Source organism: Mobula hypostoma, chromosome X1 (genome assembly GCF_963921235.1).
Source record: "Mobula hypostoma chromosome X1, sMobHyp1.1, whole genome shotgun sequence".
Classification (NCBI taxonomy): Eukaryota; Metazoa; Chordata; class Chondrichthyes; order Myliobatiformes; family Myliobatidae; genus Mobula; species Mobula hypostoma.
In genome coordinates this window covers 31646812-31662145 of record NC_086128.1, presented here as the reverse complement: position 1 = coordinate 31662145, position 15334 = coordinate 31646812, and the positions used below count along the sequence as shown (strand labels likewise).

At 40.7% G+C, this 15334-nt stretch overlaps 1 protein-coding gene across 1 annotated transcript in view; it reads right to left on the bottom strand.

The window, feature by feature from the left end:
* Positions 1-13464, bottom strand: part of top2a (DNA topoisomerase II alpha) — a 50031-nt gene extending 36567 nt beyond the window's left edge. The window contains exons 1-11 of the mRNA XM_063037974.1: positions 13303-13464; positions 12216-12362; positions 10328-10418; positions 10179-10242; positions 9435-9580; positions 8912-9009; positions 7999-8211; positions 7387-7560; positions 3127-3228; positions 2530-2667; positions 2178-2316 (exon numbers count right to left, since the gene is read on the bottom strand). Coding sequence (XP_062894044.1) covers positions 2178-2316; positions 2530-2667; positions 3127-3228; positions 7387-7560; positions 7999-8211; positions 8912-9009; positions 9435-9580; positions 10179-10242; positions 10328-10418; positions 12216-12362; positions 13303-13329 — 1339 coding nt within the window. The 5' untranslated portion in view covers positions 13330-13464. The remainder of the gene's footprint in view (positions 1-2177; positions 2317-2529; positions 2668-3126; positions 3229-7386; positions 7561-7998; positions 8212-8911; positions 9010-9434; positions 9581-10178; positions 10243-10327; positions 10419-12215; positions 12363-13302) is intronic.
* Positions 13465-15334: the final 1870 nt, after the last annotated feature.

The following is a 15334-nucleotide window of genomic DNA, read 5'->3' as shown; positions in this document are numbered from 1 at the left end:
GGATCAAAATGGTTGAGAAAAAAAGGAGATGCATAGCAGGTATAGGCAAGTAGAATATAAAGTTTGTATGTGTCTGTCAGGATAAAAGGTAAAGATAACCTTTGTCTTCAAGAAATATTGAGGTCCTGGTTAAGGGAAAAAAAAAGGAGGTACATAGCATGTATAGGCAGGTTTGCTTATGCAGTTTAGGAAATACAAGAGAACACTTAAAGAAATCAGGAAGGCTATACAAAGGCATAAAGTTGCCCTAGCAGACAAGGTGAAGGAGAATTCTAAGGGATTCTACAGGTATTTTAAGAGTAAAGAATTGCAAAGAACAAAATTGGTCCTCTAGAAGACCAGATTGGTAATCCATGTGTGGAGCCAGAACAGATGGAGGAGATCTTAAATGAATTCTTTGCATCTGTAGTTACTCAGGAGACGGATACAGAGTCTATAGAAGTGAGGCAAAGTGACATCAACTTCATAGACTATGCAGATTAGAGGAGGTGGCATTTGCTACCCTGAGGCAAATCAGGGTGGATAAATTCCCAGGGCTTGACAAGGTGTTCTATGGGAGGAAAGTGCAGAAATTGCTGGGGCCCTAGCAGAAATGTTTAAGTAATCTTTAGCTATAGGAGACATACCAGAGGATTGGAGGATAGCCAATGTTGTTCTGTTGTTTAAAAAACTCTAAACATAAACTTGGAAATTATAGGCCAGTAAGTCTGACATCAGTTGTGGGAAAGTTATTGGAAGGTATTCTAAAGGACTGGACATACAAGTATTTGGATAGATATGGACTGATTAAGGATAGTCAGCATGGCTTCGTGCATGGTAGGTCACGTCTTAAGAGTTTTGAGGAAGTTACCAGGAAAGTGGATGAAAGCAAGGCAGTGGATGTTGTCTACATGGACAAGGCACTGTACGGGAGGCTGGTCCAGAAGGTTCAGTCACTTGGCATTCAAGATGAAGTAGCAAATTGGATTAGACATTGGGTTTGTGGGAGAAGCCAGAGTGGTAGTGGAAGGTTGCCTCTCTGGCTGAGGCCTGTGACTAGTGGTGTGCTGCAGGATTGATGCTGGGTCCTTTGTTGTTTGTCATCTATATTAATAATATGGATGATAATGTGGTTAACTAGATCAGCAACTTTTGGATGACACCAAGATTGGGGGTGTAGTGGACAGTGAGGAAGGCTATCATGACTTAGAGGGATCTGCATCAGCTGGAAAAATGGCAGATGGAATTTAATGCAGGCAAGTATGAGGTTTTGTACTTCAGATGGACCAACCAGGGTAGGTCTTACACAGTGAACATCAGGGTACTGAAAAGTGTGGCAGGACAAATGGATCTAGGAATACAGGTCCATAATTCATTGAAAGTGGAATCACAAGTAGATGGGGTCGTAAAGGAAGTTTTTGGCACATTGACCTTCATAAATTTACGTACTGAGTACAGAAGATGAGATGTTATGTTGAAGTTGTGTAAAAAGTTGGTGAGGCCTAATTTGAAGTATTGCGTGCAGTTTTAGTTACCTACCTACAGGAAAGATGTAAACAGGGTTGAAAGAGTACAGAGAAAATTTACAAGGATGTTGCCAGGTCTGGAGGACCTGAGATACGAGGAATGATTGAATAGGTTAAGACTATATTCCTTAGAATGTAAACAATTGAGGGGAGATTTGACAGAGGTAAACAAAATTATGAGGGGGATAGGGTAAACGCAAGCAAGCTTTTTCCCCTGAAGTCAGGTGGAAAAGTCAGGTCATGGTTTAAGGGCGATGGGTGAATAGGAGGGGAAACTTCACATCAGATGGTCATGAGATTGTGGAATAAGCTGCCAGCACAAGTGGAGCATGTGAGCTCGATTTCAATGTTTAAGAGAAGTTTGGATAGGTACATAGATGGTAGGGAAATGGTTCCGGAGCAGGTCGATGGGAGTAGGCAGTTTAAATGGTTTTGGCATAGACTGGATGGGTCGAAGAGCCCATTTCTGTGCTGTACTTATATTAATACTTCTATTTTTTTCCCTAGTCAAGATTACTGTATTTAGTATTAAGTGAGCATAACAATTAAAATCTTTCAAACCAATAAACTTCCTCATTAAACATTCACTTACAGTACATATTAATTCTAAACTTAATTGTTAGTAACATCATGCTAGTGCCAAGAGCCCCAAATAAATAAGAAATATTATACCAGCATCATTAGCATCATCCAGTTTTGGAATTCCCTTGATCTTGGTTTGTTTTGCTCCTGAACATTTTTTATTAAGCATATTTTGGGCTTTAAACCGAACCCAATTCAGGATGCTTTCAATGATACCACAGCTCATCACCTACAACAAATACATAAATTTGGTGAAATAAAATACTGCCACTAGGATAACAGCTTTAATAAACCGAAGCAACTAAGGCAGAATAATTTGATTTCCCATCAAAAATGAGTTTTCAAATTTGCTGTTTAAATGATGACACAGCTTCAGAAAAGTTCAAGCCAATTGTGTAAATCTAAAAATGTAGTTATGTATCTAGTTAAAAATAAAACATACTGCTTTGATGAACTTTTCAGATAATACACATCGTGAACCAAAATTCTTTGCTTGAAGAGTCATGTTCTCTTTAGTCTGGGAGTCAAACGTTGGGTTTTCAATCAAGCTATTCACAAAGACCCAGAGGTGATTCTTGACCTGTCACAATTAAATTCACAACTTAATACAGACACTTTTTCTGTCATAAAGAACAGATAAATTAGTGCAATCAAAATGCTTAAATCATAAAAAGTAAAACCAATACATCACTACCAAGCTTCATGAAAGGAAGATTACTGTAACCAGCAACTCTGAAGATTAAAAACCAAGACATTCAGATGGCAAATTGAGAAGGTAACTAAGACCAGTCATCATTCTAAGGTAGTTCTATTTTGTAAAGATTAGTATGCAACTTCATTTATTATTTCTAAAATGGAGGATTTTTCAGTATAATACAAAGTTATCAGATGCCCAGTGGTTGCCTTTGAAATGTTGGTAGAGTGTTGCCAACCCTCAAAGTGAAGATTGAAGAAATTAACACTTTATTAGATACAGCTAAAAGATGCAATTCATTTAAAGAGTTAGATGTTTCCATTTTGCATTTTGGGCAATCCTTACCTGGAATGGTTTCACTGTCACACCACCTTTATTCTTCTTTTTGACAACCTCAATTAATTTGTTAACCAATTGGTCAGTGACATAGTCAACATGTCGGCCACCCTGAAAAAATAATCAAACACCTAAGTCCTCTGCAAGTACTGCCCTCAGACAAATGGTACTTAAGTTCTGAAATTCACTGAAACACTTAAGTGAAACCTTAGGGTGCTATCGGTTTAAAAGGATAATGAAGGCCAAATCCAGTGGCCTTGTTACCAATATTCCCAAAAACCCTGAAGCTAAAACTACGACATATCATAATTCTTTGAAATAAATTGTGCACTTAATACCTATAAAGTAAAGATCAAGGCACAACTGTGCAGGCACATGGATGTTAGCAAGTTTAACAAGAAAACAACTTTATAGAGCAGGTGTCAGGGTAGGAGGGCTTTGAATCAACAGGTTGAAGTGAGGCAAGTTACTTGAGGAATAGGGAATACGTCTGCGAGGCCGATGTTCTGTGCTGGGTGTCGGATGTGGGACGTCTGGGAGACTCCCAGCCTCCCACATCTGCACCAGGTGGTTTGAGCTGCAACTCCTTAGGAACTGGGTTAGGGAACTGGAGGTGCAGCTCGATGATCTTCGTCTAGTCAGGGAAAGCAAGGAGGTGATAGAGAGCACCCCTGTAGAGCACCTAAGTACTCCTGTTTCAGTACTATTGGGAGCAGGAGGGACGATCTATCTACGGGTAGCAACAGTGGCACAGTCTGGCCCTGTGGCTCAGAAGGGTAGGGAAAGGAAGAAGATGGCAGCAGTGATAGGGGACGCTATAGTTAGGAAGTCAGACAGGTGATTCTGTGGACGCAGGAAAGAAACATGGATGATAGTTTGCCTCCCAGGTGCCAGGGTCTGGGATGTTTCTGACTGTGTCCACAATATCCTGAAGTGGGAAGGTGAATAGCCAGAGGTCGTGGTACATAATGGTACCAACGACATTGGTAGGAAAAGGGAGGTCCTGAAAACAGACTACAGGGAGCTAGGGAAGAAGCTGAGAAGCAGGACCACAAGGATAATAATCTCAGGATTACTGCCTGTGCCACACAAGAGTGAGTATAAGAATAGAGTGAGGTGGAGGGTAAATGCGTGGATGAGGGATTGGAGCAGGGGGCAGGGATTCACATTTCTGGATCAGTGCGACCTCTTTTGGGGCAGGCGTGACCTGTACAATAAGGATGGGTTTGCACTTGAATCTGAGGGGGACCAATATCCTGGCAGGGAGGTTTGCTAAGGGTATTGGGGAAGAGTTTAAACTAGAATCGCTGAGGGGTGAGAACCATACCGAAGAGACTAGGAAGGGACGGTTGGCTCACAAATCGAGTAAGCTTGTAGACAGTGCGAGGAGGATAGGTAGGTGATAGAGCAGGGTACACTCAGACTGATGTGTCTATTTTAATGCAAAGAGTATTATGAACAAAGCAGATGAGCTTGGAGCGTGGATCAATACTTGGAGCTATGATGTCGTGGACATTAGAGACGTGGATGACCTAGGGGCAGGAATGGCTTTAGATGTTTCAGAAAGGACGTTTGGGGGGGGGGGGGGGGCAAGAGGTGGGGGCGTGGCACTGCTCATCAGAGATAGCATCATGGCTGCAGAAAAGGAGTAGGCCATGGAGGGATTGTCTACTGAGTCTCTATGGGTGGAAGTTAGAAAGTGGAAGGGGTCAATAACTCTACTGTGTGTTTTTTAGACCACCCAATAGTAACAGAGACATCGAGCAGACAGGGAGACAGATTCTGGAACGGTGCAATAATAACAGGGTTGTCGTGGTGGGAGATTTTAATTTCCCAAATATTGATAGGCATCTCCCTAGAGCAGGAAGGCATGGAGTCTGTTAGGTGTGCTTAGGAAGGTTTCCTGACACAATATGAAGATAAGCCTACTTGATTTGGTATTGGGAAGTGAACCTGGTCAGGTGCCAGGTCTCTCAGTAGGACAGCATTTTGGAGATAGCGATCACAATTCTATCTCCTTTACCATAGCATTGGAGAGGGATAGGAGTAGATAAGTTAGGAAAATGTTTAATTGGAGTAAGGGGAAATATGAAGCCATCAGGCAGGAACTTGGAAGTATAAACTGGGAGCAGATGTTCACAGGGAAATGTATGGTAGAAATGTGGCAAATATTCAGAGGATATTTGCATGGCATTCTGCATAGGTACTTCCAGAGAGAATAGGATCAATCAAGTGTGACAGTGGAAGAGTGTGTATGGAACCGGAGGTACTTAATGAATATGTTGTTTCAGTATTCACTACGGAAAAGGACCTTGGCGATTGTAGGGATGACTTACAGTAGACTGAAAAGCTTGAGCATATAGACATTAAGAAAGAGGAAGTGCTGAAGATTTTGGAAAGCATCAAGTTGGATAAGTCACTGGGACCGGACTAGATATACACCAGGCTACTGTGGGAGGCGAGGGAGAAGATTGCTGAGCCTCTGGCAATGATCTTTGCATCATCAATGGGGACGGGAGAGGTTCCGGAGGATTGGAGGTTTGCAGATGTTGCTCCCTTATTCAAGAAAGGGAGTAGAGATAGCCCAGGAAATTATAGACCAGTGAGTCTTACTTCAGTGGTTGGTAAGTTGATGAAAAAGATCCTGAGAGGCAGGATTTATGAACATTTGGAGAGGCATAATATGATTAGGAATAGTCAGCATGGCTTTGTCAAGGGCAGCTCATGCCTTACTGGATTTTTTTTTTTTTTTTTTTTTGAGCATCTGACTAAACACACTGAAGGTACAGCAGTAGATGTAGTGCATGTGGATTTCCGCAAGGCATTTGATGAGGTACCCTATGCAAAACTTATTGAGAAAGGAAGGAGGCATGGGATCCAAGGGAACATTGCCTTGTGGATCCTGAACTGGCTTTCACACAGAAGGCAAAGAGTGGTTGTAGACGGGTCATATTCTGCATGGAGGTTTGTGACCAATGGTGTGCCTCAGGGATGTGTTCTGGGACCCCTTCTCTTCATGATTTTTATAAAATACTTGGATGAGGAAGTGGAGGGATGGGTTAATAAATTTGCTGATGACACAAAGGTTGGGGGTGTTGTGGATAGTGTGGAGGGCTGTCAGAGGTTATAGCGGGACATCAATAGGATGCAAAACTGGGCTGAGAAGTGGCAGATGGAGTTCAACCCAGATAAGTGTGAAGTGGTTCATTTTGGTAGGTCAAATATGATGGCAGAATATAGTATTAATGGTAAGACTCTTACCAGTGTGGAGAATCAGAGGGGTCTTGGGGTCCGTGTTCATAGGACACTCAAAGCTGCTGCTCAGGTTGACTGTGTGGTTAAGGCAGTATACTGTGCATTGGCTTTCATCAACTGTGGGATTGAGTTCAAGAGCCGAGAGGCAATGTTACAGCTGTATAGAACCCTGGTCAGACCCCACTTGGAGTACTGTACTTAGTTCTGGTCATCTCACTACAGAAACTATAGAAAGGGTGCAGAGGTGATTTACACAAGGATGTTGCCTGAATTGGGGAGCATGCCTCATGAGAATAGGTTGAGTGAACTTGGCCTTTTCTCCTTGGAGCGATGGAGGATGAGAGGTGACCTGATAGAGGTGCATAAGATGATGAGAGGCATTGATCTTGTGGATAGTCAGAGGCTTTTTCCCCAGGGCTGAAATGGCTAACATGAGAGGGCACAGATTTAAGGTGCTTGGAAGTAGGTACAGAAGAGATGTCAGGGGCAAGTTTTTTTTAAAAATTATATATAAACACAAAGAGTGGTGAGTGCATGGATTGGGCTGCCGGCAATGGTGGTGGAGGCGGATACAATAGGGTCTTTTAGGAGATGCTTGGATTGGTACATACAGCTTAGAATAGAGGGCTATGGGTAACCCTAGGTAACTTTAGTATGTGTTCAGCACAGCATCAAGGGCCGAGGGGCCTGTATTGTGCTGTAGAGTTTCCATGTTTCTAAATGCAATCTGTTATAATGAAAAAAAAGCTTTGATATGTTATTTCCACATTTTCTAAAAACACCAACTCCATAGCTGAGTTACAATTTCACAGGCAACAAATAAGCTATTATTTTTGAGTCAGAGTGTGCTGATACTTCTTCAAACTATTGCCTGATTGAGATCAGTTAACTCAACATAGTAAGTTAAAACCGCAGACCTTTGAAGTTTGTGTGGTTCAGTCACTTCTTCACTAATCACAATGAGCTAACAGGAGAACCATTGATGATTCTATTAAGTATCTGAATTACAGTTACCTTTGTGGTAGCAATGCTATTTGCAAAGCTTATCTGCTGGAAGCCTTTCTCACTCATCGTCACACAAACTTCCCATCTTTCGTTAACAACTTCATGCACTATTTTGAGTGGGCTGCCCATTTCATCCACTTTGCCACTTATGTAAAGATCCACGTAACTACGGAATCCAGAAACCTACAAGCAGGGCAAGATAAAGGCATCAATATTATGGTCTAGTTAATGTAATTTTGTTTAAATGCATTTAAGCCAATATTCAGAAAATTACAAACCATTTATTTATTCTTGCACTGATTTTTTAAATAAGAAGAGTGCCATATATCAGAGCTCTCAATGACTAAACTGTTCACCTCCCTTCTTATTCAAGAAATGATAGGTTTAAAACTAATCAATCTAAATGGCACAAATTAACCAAAACATTATTTTACTACACTCAATATAATTATACATAATCCACTGTACATGTATAATATTAAAATTAGAACAAATCAACACAATTACAAAACAGGCACAAACCCCTTTATAATTTCCTGAGTGTGATAACTTAAAAAAAAACATTTGACCTCAAATATGCATACTGAGAATGAAATATCCAGTCTATTATATGAAACGTACAGGTAACTTTTTGCCATTTAGGAAAACTTTCACCCCTTTGCAGGTGCCAGCAATATCATATGCTCTTCTTGACATAATTGCCACAATGTCTTTATCAAGAGTTTGCATTTTGAATTTAGGGAGATCAGGTTGAAAGGTGATGCAAGTGTAGTCATCACCATCAAAATGCTTGATTTTAGCCTCTTGTGCCTCACCCATATTGTTCTTCCAGGTCTACAGAAGAAAGCAAAATAAAATTAGAGGAATTCAACCCTTGATTAAATGCAATAGTATCTTATCAAGTTCATTTAAAGATTTTAATTTAAATGTAATTAAAATGACACCTGTTTATTATTAAAATTTAAAAAGGTAGACAGTGAGGGAAGCCACTTTAACCATTTGACTGAATAGTTTCCACACAAAACGCAAATCCTTCTAATCAAAAAGAGTTGCAGATGCTCATTGAGTACAGTTCAAGCTAAAGTTTTTAGATATTCAGCTCTAAATGACATAAATCAAGGATACGTGTGATCACATTGCATAGTAGGCTGGAACAATCTATGTGCTATTGAATCAAAGATAAATTTTGGTCGGGGGAGTGGACTTGGAGTTAAGGTTCAGCAATGATCCTGCTGCTGTATGGTGGAAAATAATTGAGAGCCATCTGAACCACCTTTCCTCCTTATGATCATAACCCACTATAATGATTTCCTCCTTATGATCATAACCCACTATAATGATTTCTGATGTCTGCAGTAAACAATAAAATTCAAAATTTGAACATAGATAAAGCTTTCATTACTTATCGCAACAGATCTTTATGGGTACATTCCCTTCGTTCCTTACACTGAATAGTAAATATTAAAGTTCTATATAAATATCGACATTAGACAAAGAGATGAATTCAATTACAAATGTCAGAAGCTTAATGTACCTGTTTGAAACTTTTCTTGTACTCCTTACAAGCAGTTTCCACTGTAAACTTTGTACTGAAAATGTTGCAGAGCTTTGCACCATAACCATTTCGCCCGCCTGAAAAAGGAAATTATCTCTAGTTAATTTAAAAAGGCAGAAATGCCAAAAGTTGCAACTTACAAATACATTTATTATTTGTGTTACTTAGAGTACCATAAGGCAGTTAAGCAGCAAATCCAAATATAGAGGAAACAAATAAATATGGAAATTACATTATGACACAGTATTCTGTGCAATTCCCCTGGACAAAAGCATATTAGTTTTATGCTGGCTTTTCTACTCTGATAGACATGCAATGAAATTGCTTTTGTAAGCTTATATTTTAATTATATTTCATTTATTGGCTAGAATGATCACGTGAACTTAAATTTTAAACTAAATGCAAAATAGTTTGCAATTTGAAAAGCTACAAATAATTTCTATCTCATACTTAAAATAGTCGTCATATTCATTACTACTTGTAGTTCAAAGTTCAATCTCACCAGTGACTTTCTTCTGATCATCATCATAGTTGCTGGAGGTCAGTAGCTGGCCAAAAATGAGATTAGGAACATAAACCTTCTCCACTTTGTGCTCCACAACAGGAATCCCCTTTCCATTATTCCATACAGTAATTGTATTGTTCTCACTGTCATAGAGAAAACAGTTATTTTGCTTGCGATAGTACACTCTACCTACTGCACCATTGTAAAGATTCTCTGTGTAATAATCACCAGTGGAATCCTTACAGAAAATGGCTGGAGTACAAAAAAAAAATGGAGTGCACATATTTCTTGTCCTGGACAGCACAACTACCAGAGGACCTAATAATAATAACTAAATATGCATAATCAACTAAGGAGAATTAATGTTAATGCTGGGAAAATACAGGCAAGTTAATGCATCGCCTGCATTCTATGATGCACATTTAATTTACAAGACAGATAATTAATTTACTATTTCATGGGCACGGTTCTACTATATTTTTGTAATACATCCACTGCTTTGGACTGTGTCAATGGCACAAGTTCACATCCAAAGAATTAGAAAACAGTTTGAAAATAAATGATTTGGGATTACACTTTGGAGAGTGGGCACTATTTAATTTTTGAGGTCATTTGACACTATTGCCTTCTAAACAAATGTACATTTTGTAATTAGCTTTAAAGCAATACTTTGTTCACTCAACACATTCAAAACATTTAGGAACAAACAAAGGATTTCAAAATAAATTTCAAATGACTTACAGGTCAATGGTGATTTTGATGCAGGACATATTTTTATCTCTCTGCTTGTTATCAGCCGCATTCACTAGTTAAACAAGACATGAAGTTAATTTGCCATTGTAACTTTGTAGCACAAATTTAGAAAGGTAACATAACTATTCCACACCTACCTAAAATTTCATCAAATATCTTGTATAAACCAGGAACAAAAGTCACTTCTCTGCAATTTAAACCAATTTCTTCATCATACACCCACATTTGCTGTGAAGAAATAGAGAAACATCATTTCCACCCATAGCTGTTATTCTCTCATCTCAAAATGAGCATTCGTAAAATTTATAAATTCAGCAGCCTAGAATAAGGAGAGGTCAGTGCGAAAAAGAAACTTAGCAAATTTCTGCTGCTGATTAGTATCAGTTTGCAGCTTTGAAAAAAATTCATCTGGACATTACAGCAACAGACAAGCACACCTAGTATCACAACATAAAATAATGCCTTGACATTTATAAAGGACAGACAGGGGGACTACACTTAGACCAGCGGTCCCCAACCACCGGGCCGCGGATCGGTACCGGCCGCAGAGCATTTGCCACTGGGCCGCAAGGAAACGATAGGAGTCAGCTACATCTTTCCTCATTCCCTGTCACGCCCACTGTTGAGCTTGAACGCATGCGAGGTCATTACCCATGCGTCATCCATGTCAGCGCGGGAAGAAGATCAACTCCTCGAGCTTGCAAATGACGGCAGGCTGAAAAGCATGTTTGACATAACATCTCTGCCAGCATTCCGGATCAAAGCCAAGGCTGAATATCCTGAGATAGCCACAAAAGCACTGAAAACATTGCTTCCATTTCCAACATCATATCTCTGCAATGAATGTAACGAAAGCTAAATTGCAGAATAGACTGGACATAAGAAACCCCCTTCGAGTATCGCTGTCTCCCATCACCCCTCGATAGGACCATCTTGTTGCAGGGAAACAAGCCCAGAGCTCCCACTGATTTAGCGATATTGGTGTGTTGCAATGATTTTATATGTTCATACGGGGAAACTATGTGCCGTGTGTTTAATATCCAAACTTTACTTAAAATGTTATGATGCTATTGACTGATAAGTGACTTATATAACCATATAACAATTACAGTCTAGTCCGTGCCGAACGCTACTCTCACCTGGTCCCCCCAACCTGCACTCAGCCCATAACCCTCCATTCCTTTCCTGTCCATATAGCTATCCAATTTTTCTATAAGTGATAATAGCGAACCTGCCTCTACCACTTCTACTGGAAGTTCTTTCAACACTTACTTCAAGCTCCCCGTCCTCCCCTGATGATTGACTTATCACTATATTCATGCGAGGAAAATAAGCGCTGTGTGTTTAATATTAAATTCGTTAGATAAACCCTTTTAGAAATGAAACTGAGTGTATTATCCCCTTATTACCATATTCCGGTCGTGATTAACACCCCCACCCCCATCCCCGAACAGAATCGCCAAAAGCGATTTGCGAGAATAATATCGGCAGGTACACGCATGCGCAGTGGTGCCCGCGCAAGGCTTCATGGTCATTGTAGTCTTTCTCGTATTTTTTGACTACTACTCTTGTCCGTTGGCAACCCTACCCCACCCCCCACCCCCCCCACCCCGTCGGCCGGTCCGCAGCGCAAAAAAGGTTGGGGACCCCTCTGCCTTAGACAATATCTTTAATTCCCTCCAAGGAGATGGATTTGCTATTCATGCACTCCCGCAAATATACCCCATTTGATCTCAATTCTCCCTTCAAGACTGTGATGTCAAATAAAGTGTTAATACTGAAATACCTTTGAAAACAGAAAAGCGCAAGGATAAATCACTAGCTCAAAATAAAATAGCTCCAATCATCTTAAATGGAAATTAAATATTTTCTTAAAAGACGAGTGATCACCATATTTTGTGATACATTAATTTATCAATTAACAATCTGGTGAAGATCACAAACAAAATAGTGGATGAGTTTGCACAACACCAAAAATATTACTGTAGTACTTTACATTAATTGTAGACAAAGTCAAATCTTTACCTGTGAAACAGGTTCCACAGAGCCAATATAACTGTCTGGACGGAGCAAAATATGCTCTAGCTGTGACTTCTTCTGGTAGATTCTTTCCACAGACAATCTTCCATCATCACCTTTCTTCACCTTAGTGGCTTGATTGGGAAACAACGGCTGTGGAAAGACAAAAACACATTAGAAATGTTAATAGCAAACATGCAAATGATACGTACAAAACAAGCTTTGTCAGCTAAAGTTAAACTCACAACTTCAGTGACCAAAACGGATGGAGAGCGAATAGGAACAGGTTTCTCTCCAAACTCTACACCATCCTGACTTAGAAGGATATCTCATTGTCACTGGTACCAATTCATGAAACTCCATAAGCAGACTTAGGTATTTCACCTCAAGGGCAATTCAACATACAGTGAATGTTGGTCTTGTTTGCGCCCCAAAGCCATTCCCCTACCTGCCCCTCCACCCATCATCCAAAACACTGACAAATAACTTAAAATGAAGCGGTCCCAACACAGACCCCTGTGGAACACCAATAGTCACCGACAATCAGAAAAGGCTCACTTTTTTCCCCTCGCTCTTTGCTGCCCTCTAAGTCAGCTAATTTTGCCCGTACACCCCCAGCCCAGCACATCCTGAGGTTAAATTTGTCGCTGACACAAACTACGCATTTTATTCTGCTTCATGCACACGTAACAAATAAGCTTTCCTTTTGTATTACCTCAAATGATAATATACAGAAATGACGTCTGTCTGGATGTACATGCAACAATTAACCAATTTTATTTTAAAAATAAAAAAACGAAGTAAATGCCTAAAAGTAAACTACTAATTATTAAAAAAACACTGAATTTTGCCAAGACAAAATTGTGGTACGCCTTTCGATAAGAGAATGGACATGCAAATTATGTTTAATAATTTATTTTAAAGCCGTTCTATTCACACAACACAAGATTTCTAACTTTTTTACATTAAAGGTTCACTTGAGGGGAAATCCCCAGGAAAAATCTTACGTTTTAAAACCGAAACACTCACTTCTATCCTTGATTCTAACTATAAACCGATCCGAGAGGAAGCTTGTTAATTAAATTATACTTACTCGTAAGGGACTCGACCCAAGATCCATGGTTCCACAGAAAAATATTTAAAACCTGCTAAGGAAAAATAATTTTTCTGTCAGAGTACACCGAAAAAACCCAACTGCCGACTCTCACGCTCGAGCGCTGAATGATTTCAAAACTTTCGTCCGTCGAACGCCAGTCCAACTGCGTATCAGCCCGCCTATACAGCAGCCAATCACAGGAGATATTGCGGTTCTGTCCTCTTCTCCACATCCTGAGAGCGTTAACGGTTCGGGCTTCAAATATGATTGGACAGTTAGGTTCGCCGCCTGATGCGAGATGCATTGTGGAAGTTGTAGTCCACAATTACTACACGTAAACTGAATAAGATTGAAAAAGATAAACACAAGAAATTCTGAAAATGCTCGAAATCAAAGAAAAATACACAAAATGCTGAAGGAACCCAAAGGTCTCGGCCCGAAACGTTAACTCTTTGTTTCCATAGATACTGCCTGATCTGCTGAGTTCCTCCAGCATTTTGTGCATTGCTTAAGATTGAAAAACGTTCTGCCATGGCCCTCAGACTGCCGGGTCCTGTTGGGGTTGGAATAAAGGACTGACTGAGCCTGCTATTGGGAATTGCTCTCCGGCAGTAAAGGGTAGAGATGGACGGAAGCGACGGAGAAGATAGCAGTAGCGAACAGGAAGTGGTATTCGATGATATGAGTTATGTGGAGGAAGATGAATAGCAGGTTTCTGAGTAATGGAAAAATAAATGGTCCATTAAGGATTGTAGTGGCTTATCGTCCAGTGATGAAGGCAGTAGACAGGATATAAATAAAAGAAGGAAGGAAGAGTTTAATTTTTTTCCCCAATCACAAACAAGAGAAAATCTTCAGATGCTGGTAATCCAAGCAACACACACACACACACAAAATGCTGCAGGAATTCAGCAGGCCAGGCAGCATCAATGGGAAAATTACACAGTTGACGTTTCATGCTGAGAGTTTTCATTAGGACTGGAGAAAAAGAGATGAACATTCAGAGTTAGGAGGTGGGGAGAGGGGAGGAAGAAATACAAGGTGATCGGTGAAACCAGGAGGGGTGAAGTAAAGAACTGGGAAGTTGATTGGTGAAAAAGATACAGGGCTGGAGAAGGGGGTATCTGTTAGAAGACAGAAGGTCATTGAAGGGGGTAAAGCACCAGAGGGAGATGATGGGCAGATAAGAAGATAAGGTGAGAGAGGGAAACAGGAATGAGGAATGGTGGTGGGCCATTACCAAAAGTTTGAGAAATCAACATTCATGCTATCAGGTTGGAGACTACCCAGATCAAATACATGGTGTTGCTCCTCCAACTTGAGTGTGGCCTCATCGCAACAGTAAAGGAGGCCATGGACTGACATGTCGGAATGGGAAGTGGAATTAAAATTGGAGATCCTGTTTTCCTGGCGGATGGAGTGTAGTTGCTTGGCAAAGCAGTCTCCCAATTTACGCCGGGCCTCACCAATAGACAGACGGCCATGCAGAGAGCACCGGATACAGTAGATGACCCCAACAGACTCATAGGTGAAGTGTCACCTCACCTGGAAGGACTGTTTGGGGCCTTGAATAGTAGTGAGGGAGGAGGTGTATGGGCAGGTGTAGTACTTGTTCCGCTTGCAAGGATAAGTACCAGGAGGGAGATCAGTGGAGAGCAACGAAAGAACAAAGGAGTCACATAGGCAGTGATCCCTGCGGAAAGTAGAAAGTAGGGGGAAGGGAAAGATGTGATTGTGGTGTGATCCCATTGTAGATGGCGGAGATTTATGTGCTGGACGCAGAGGGTGGTGGTGTGGTAGGTGAGGACAAGGGGAACTCTATACCAAATGGGGTGGGGGGAGGATGGGGAGAAGGCAGAAGTGCGTGAAATGGAAGAGATGCAGTTGAAGGCAGTGTTGATGGTGGAGGAAGGGAAGTCCCTTTCTTTGAAAAAGGAGGGCATCTCCTTTGTTCAGGAATGAAAAACCTCATTCTGAGAGCAGATGTGGAAGAGATGGAGGAATTGTGAGAAGGGAATGGCGTTTTGAC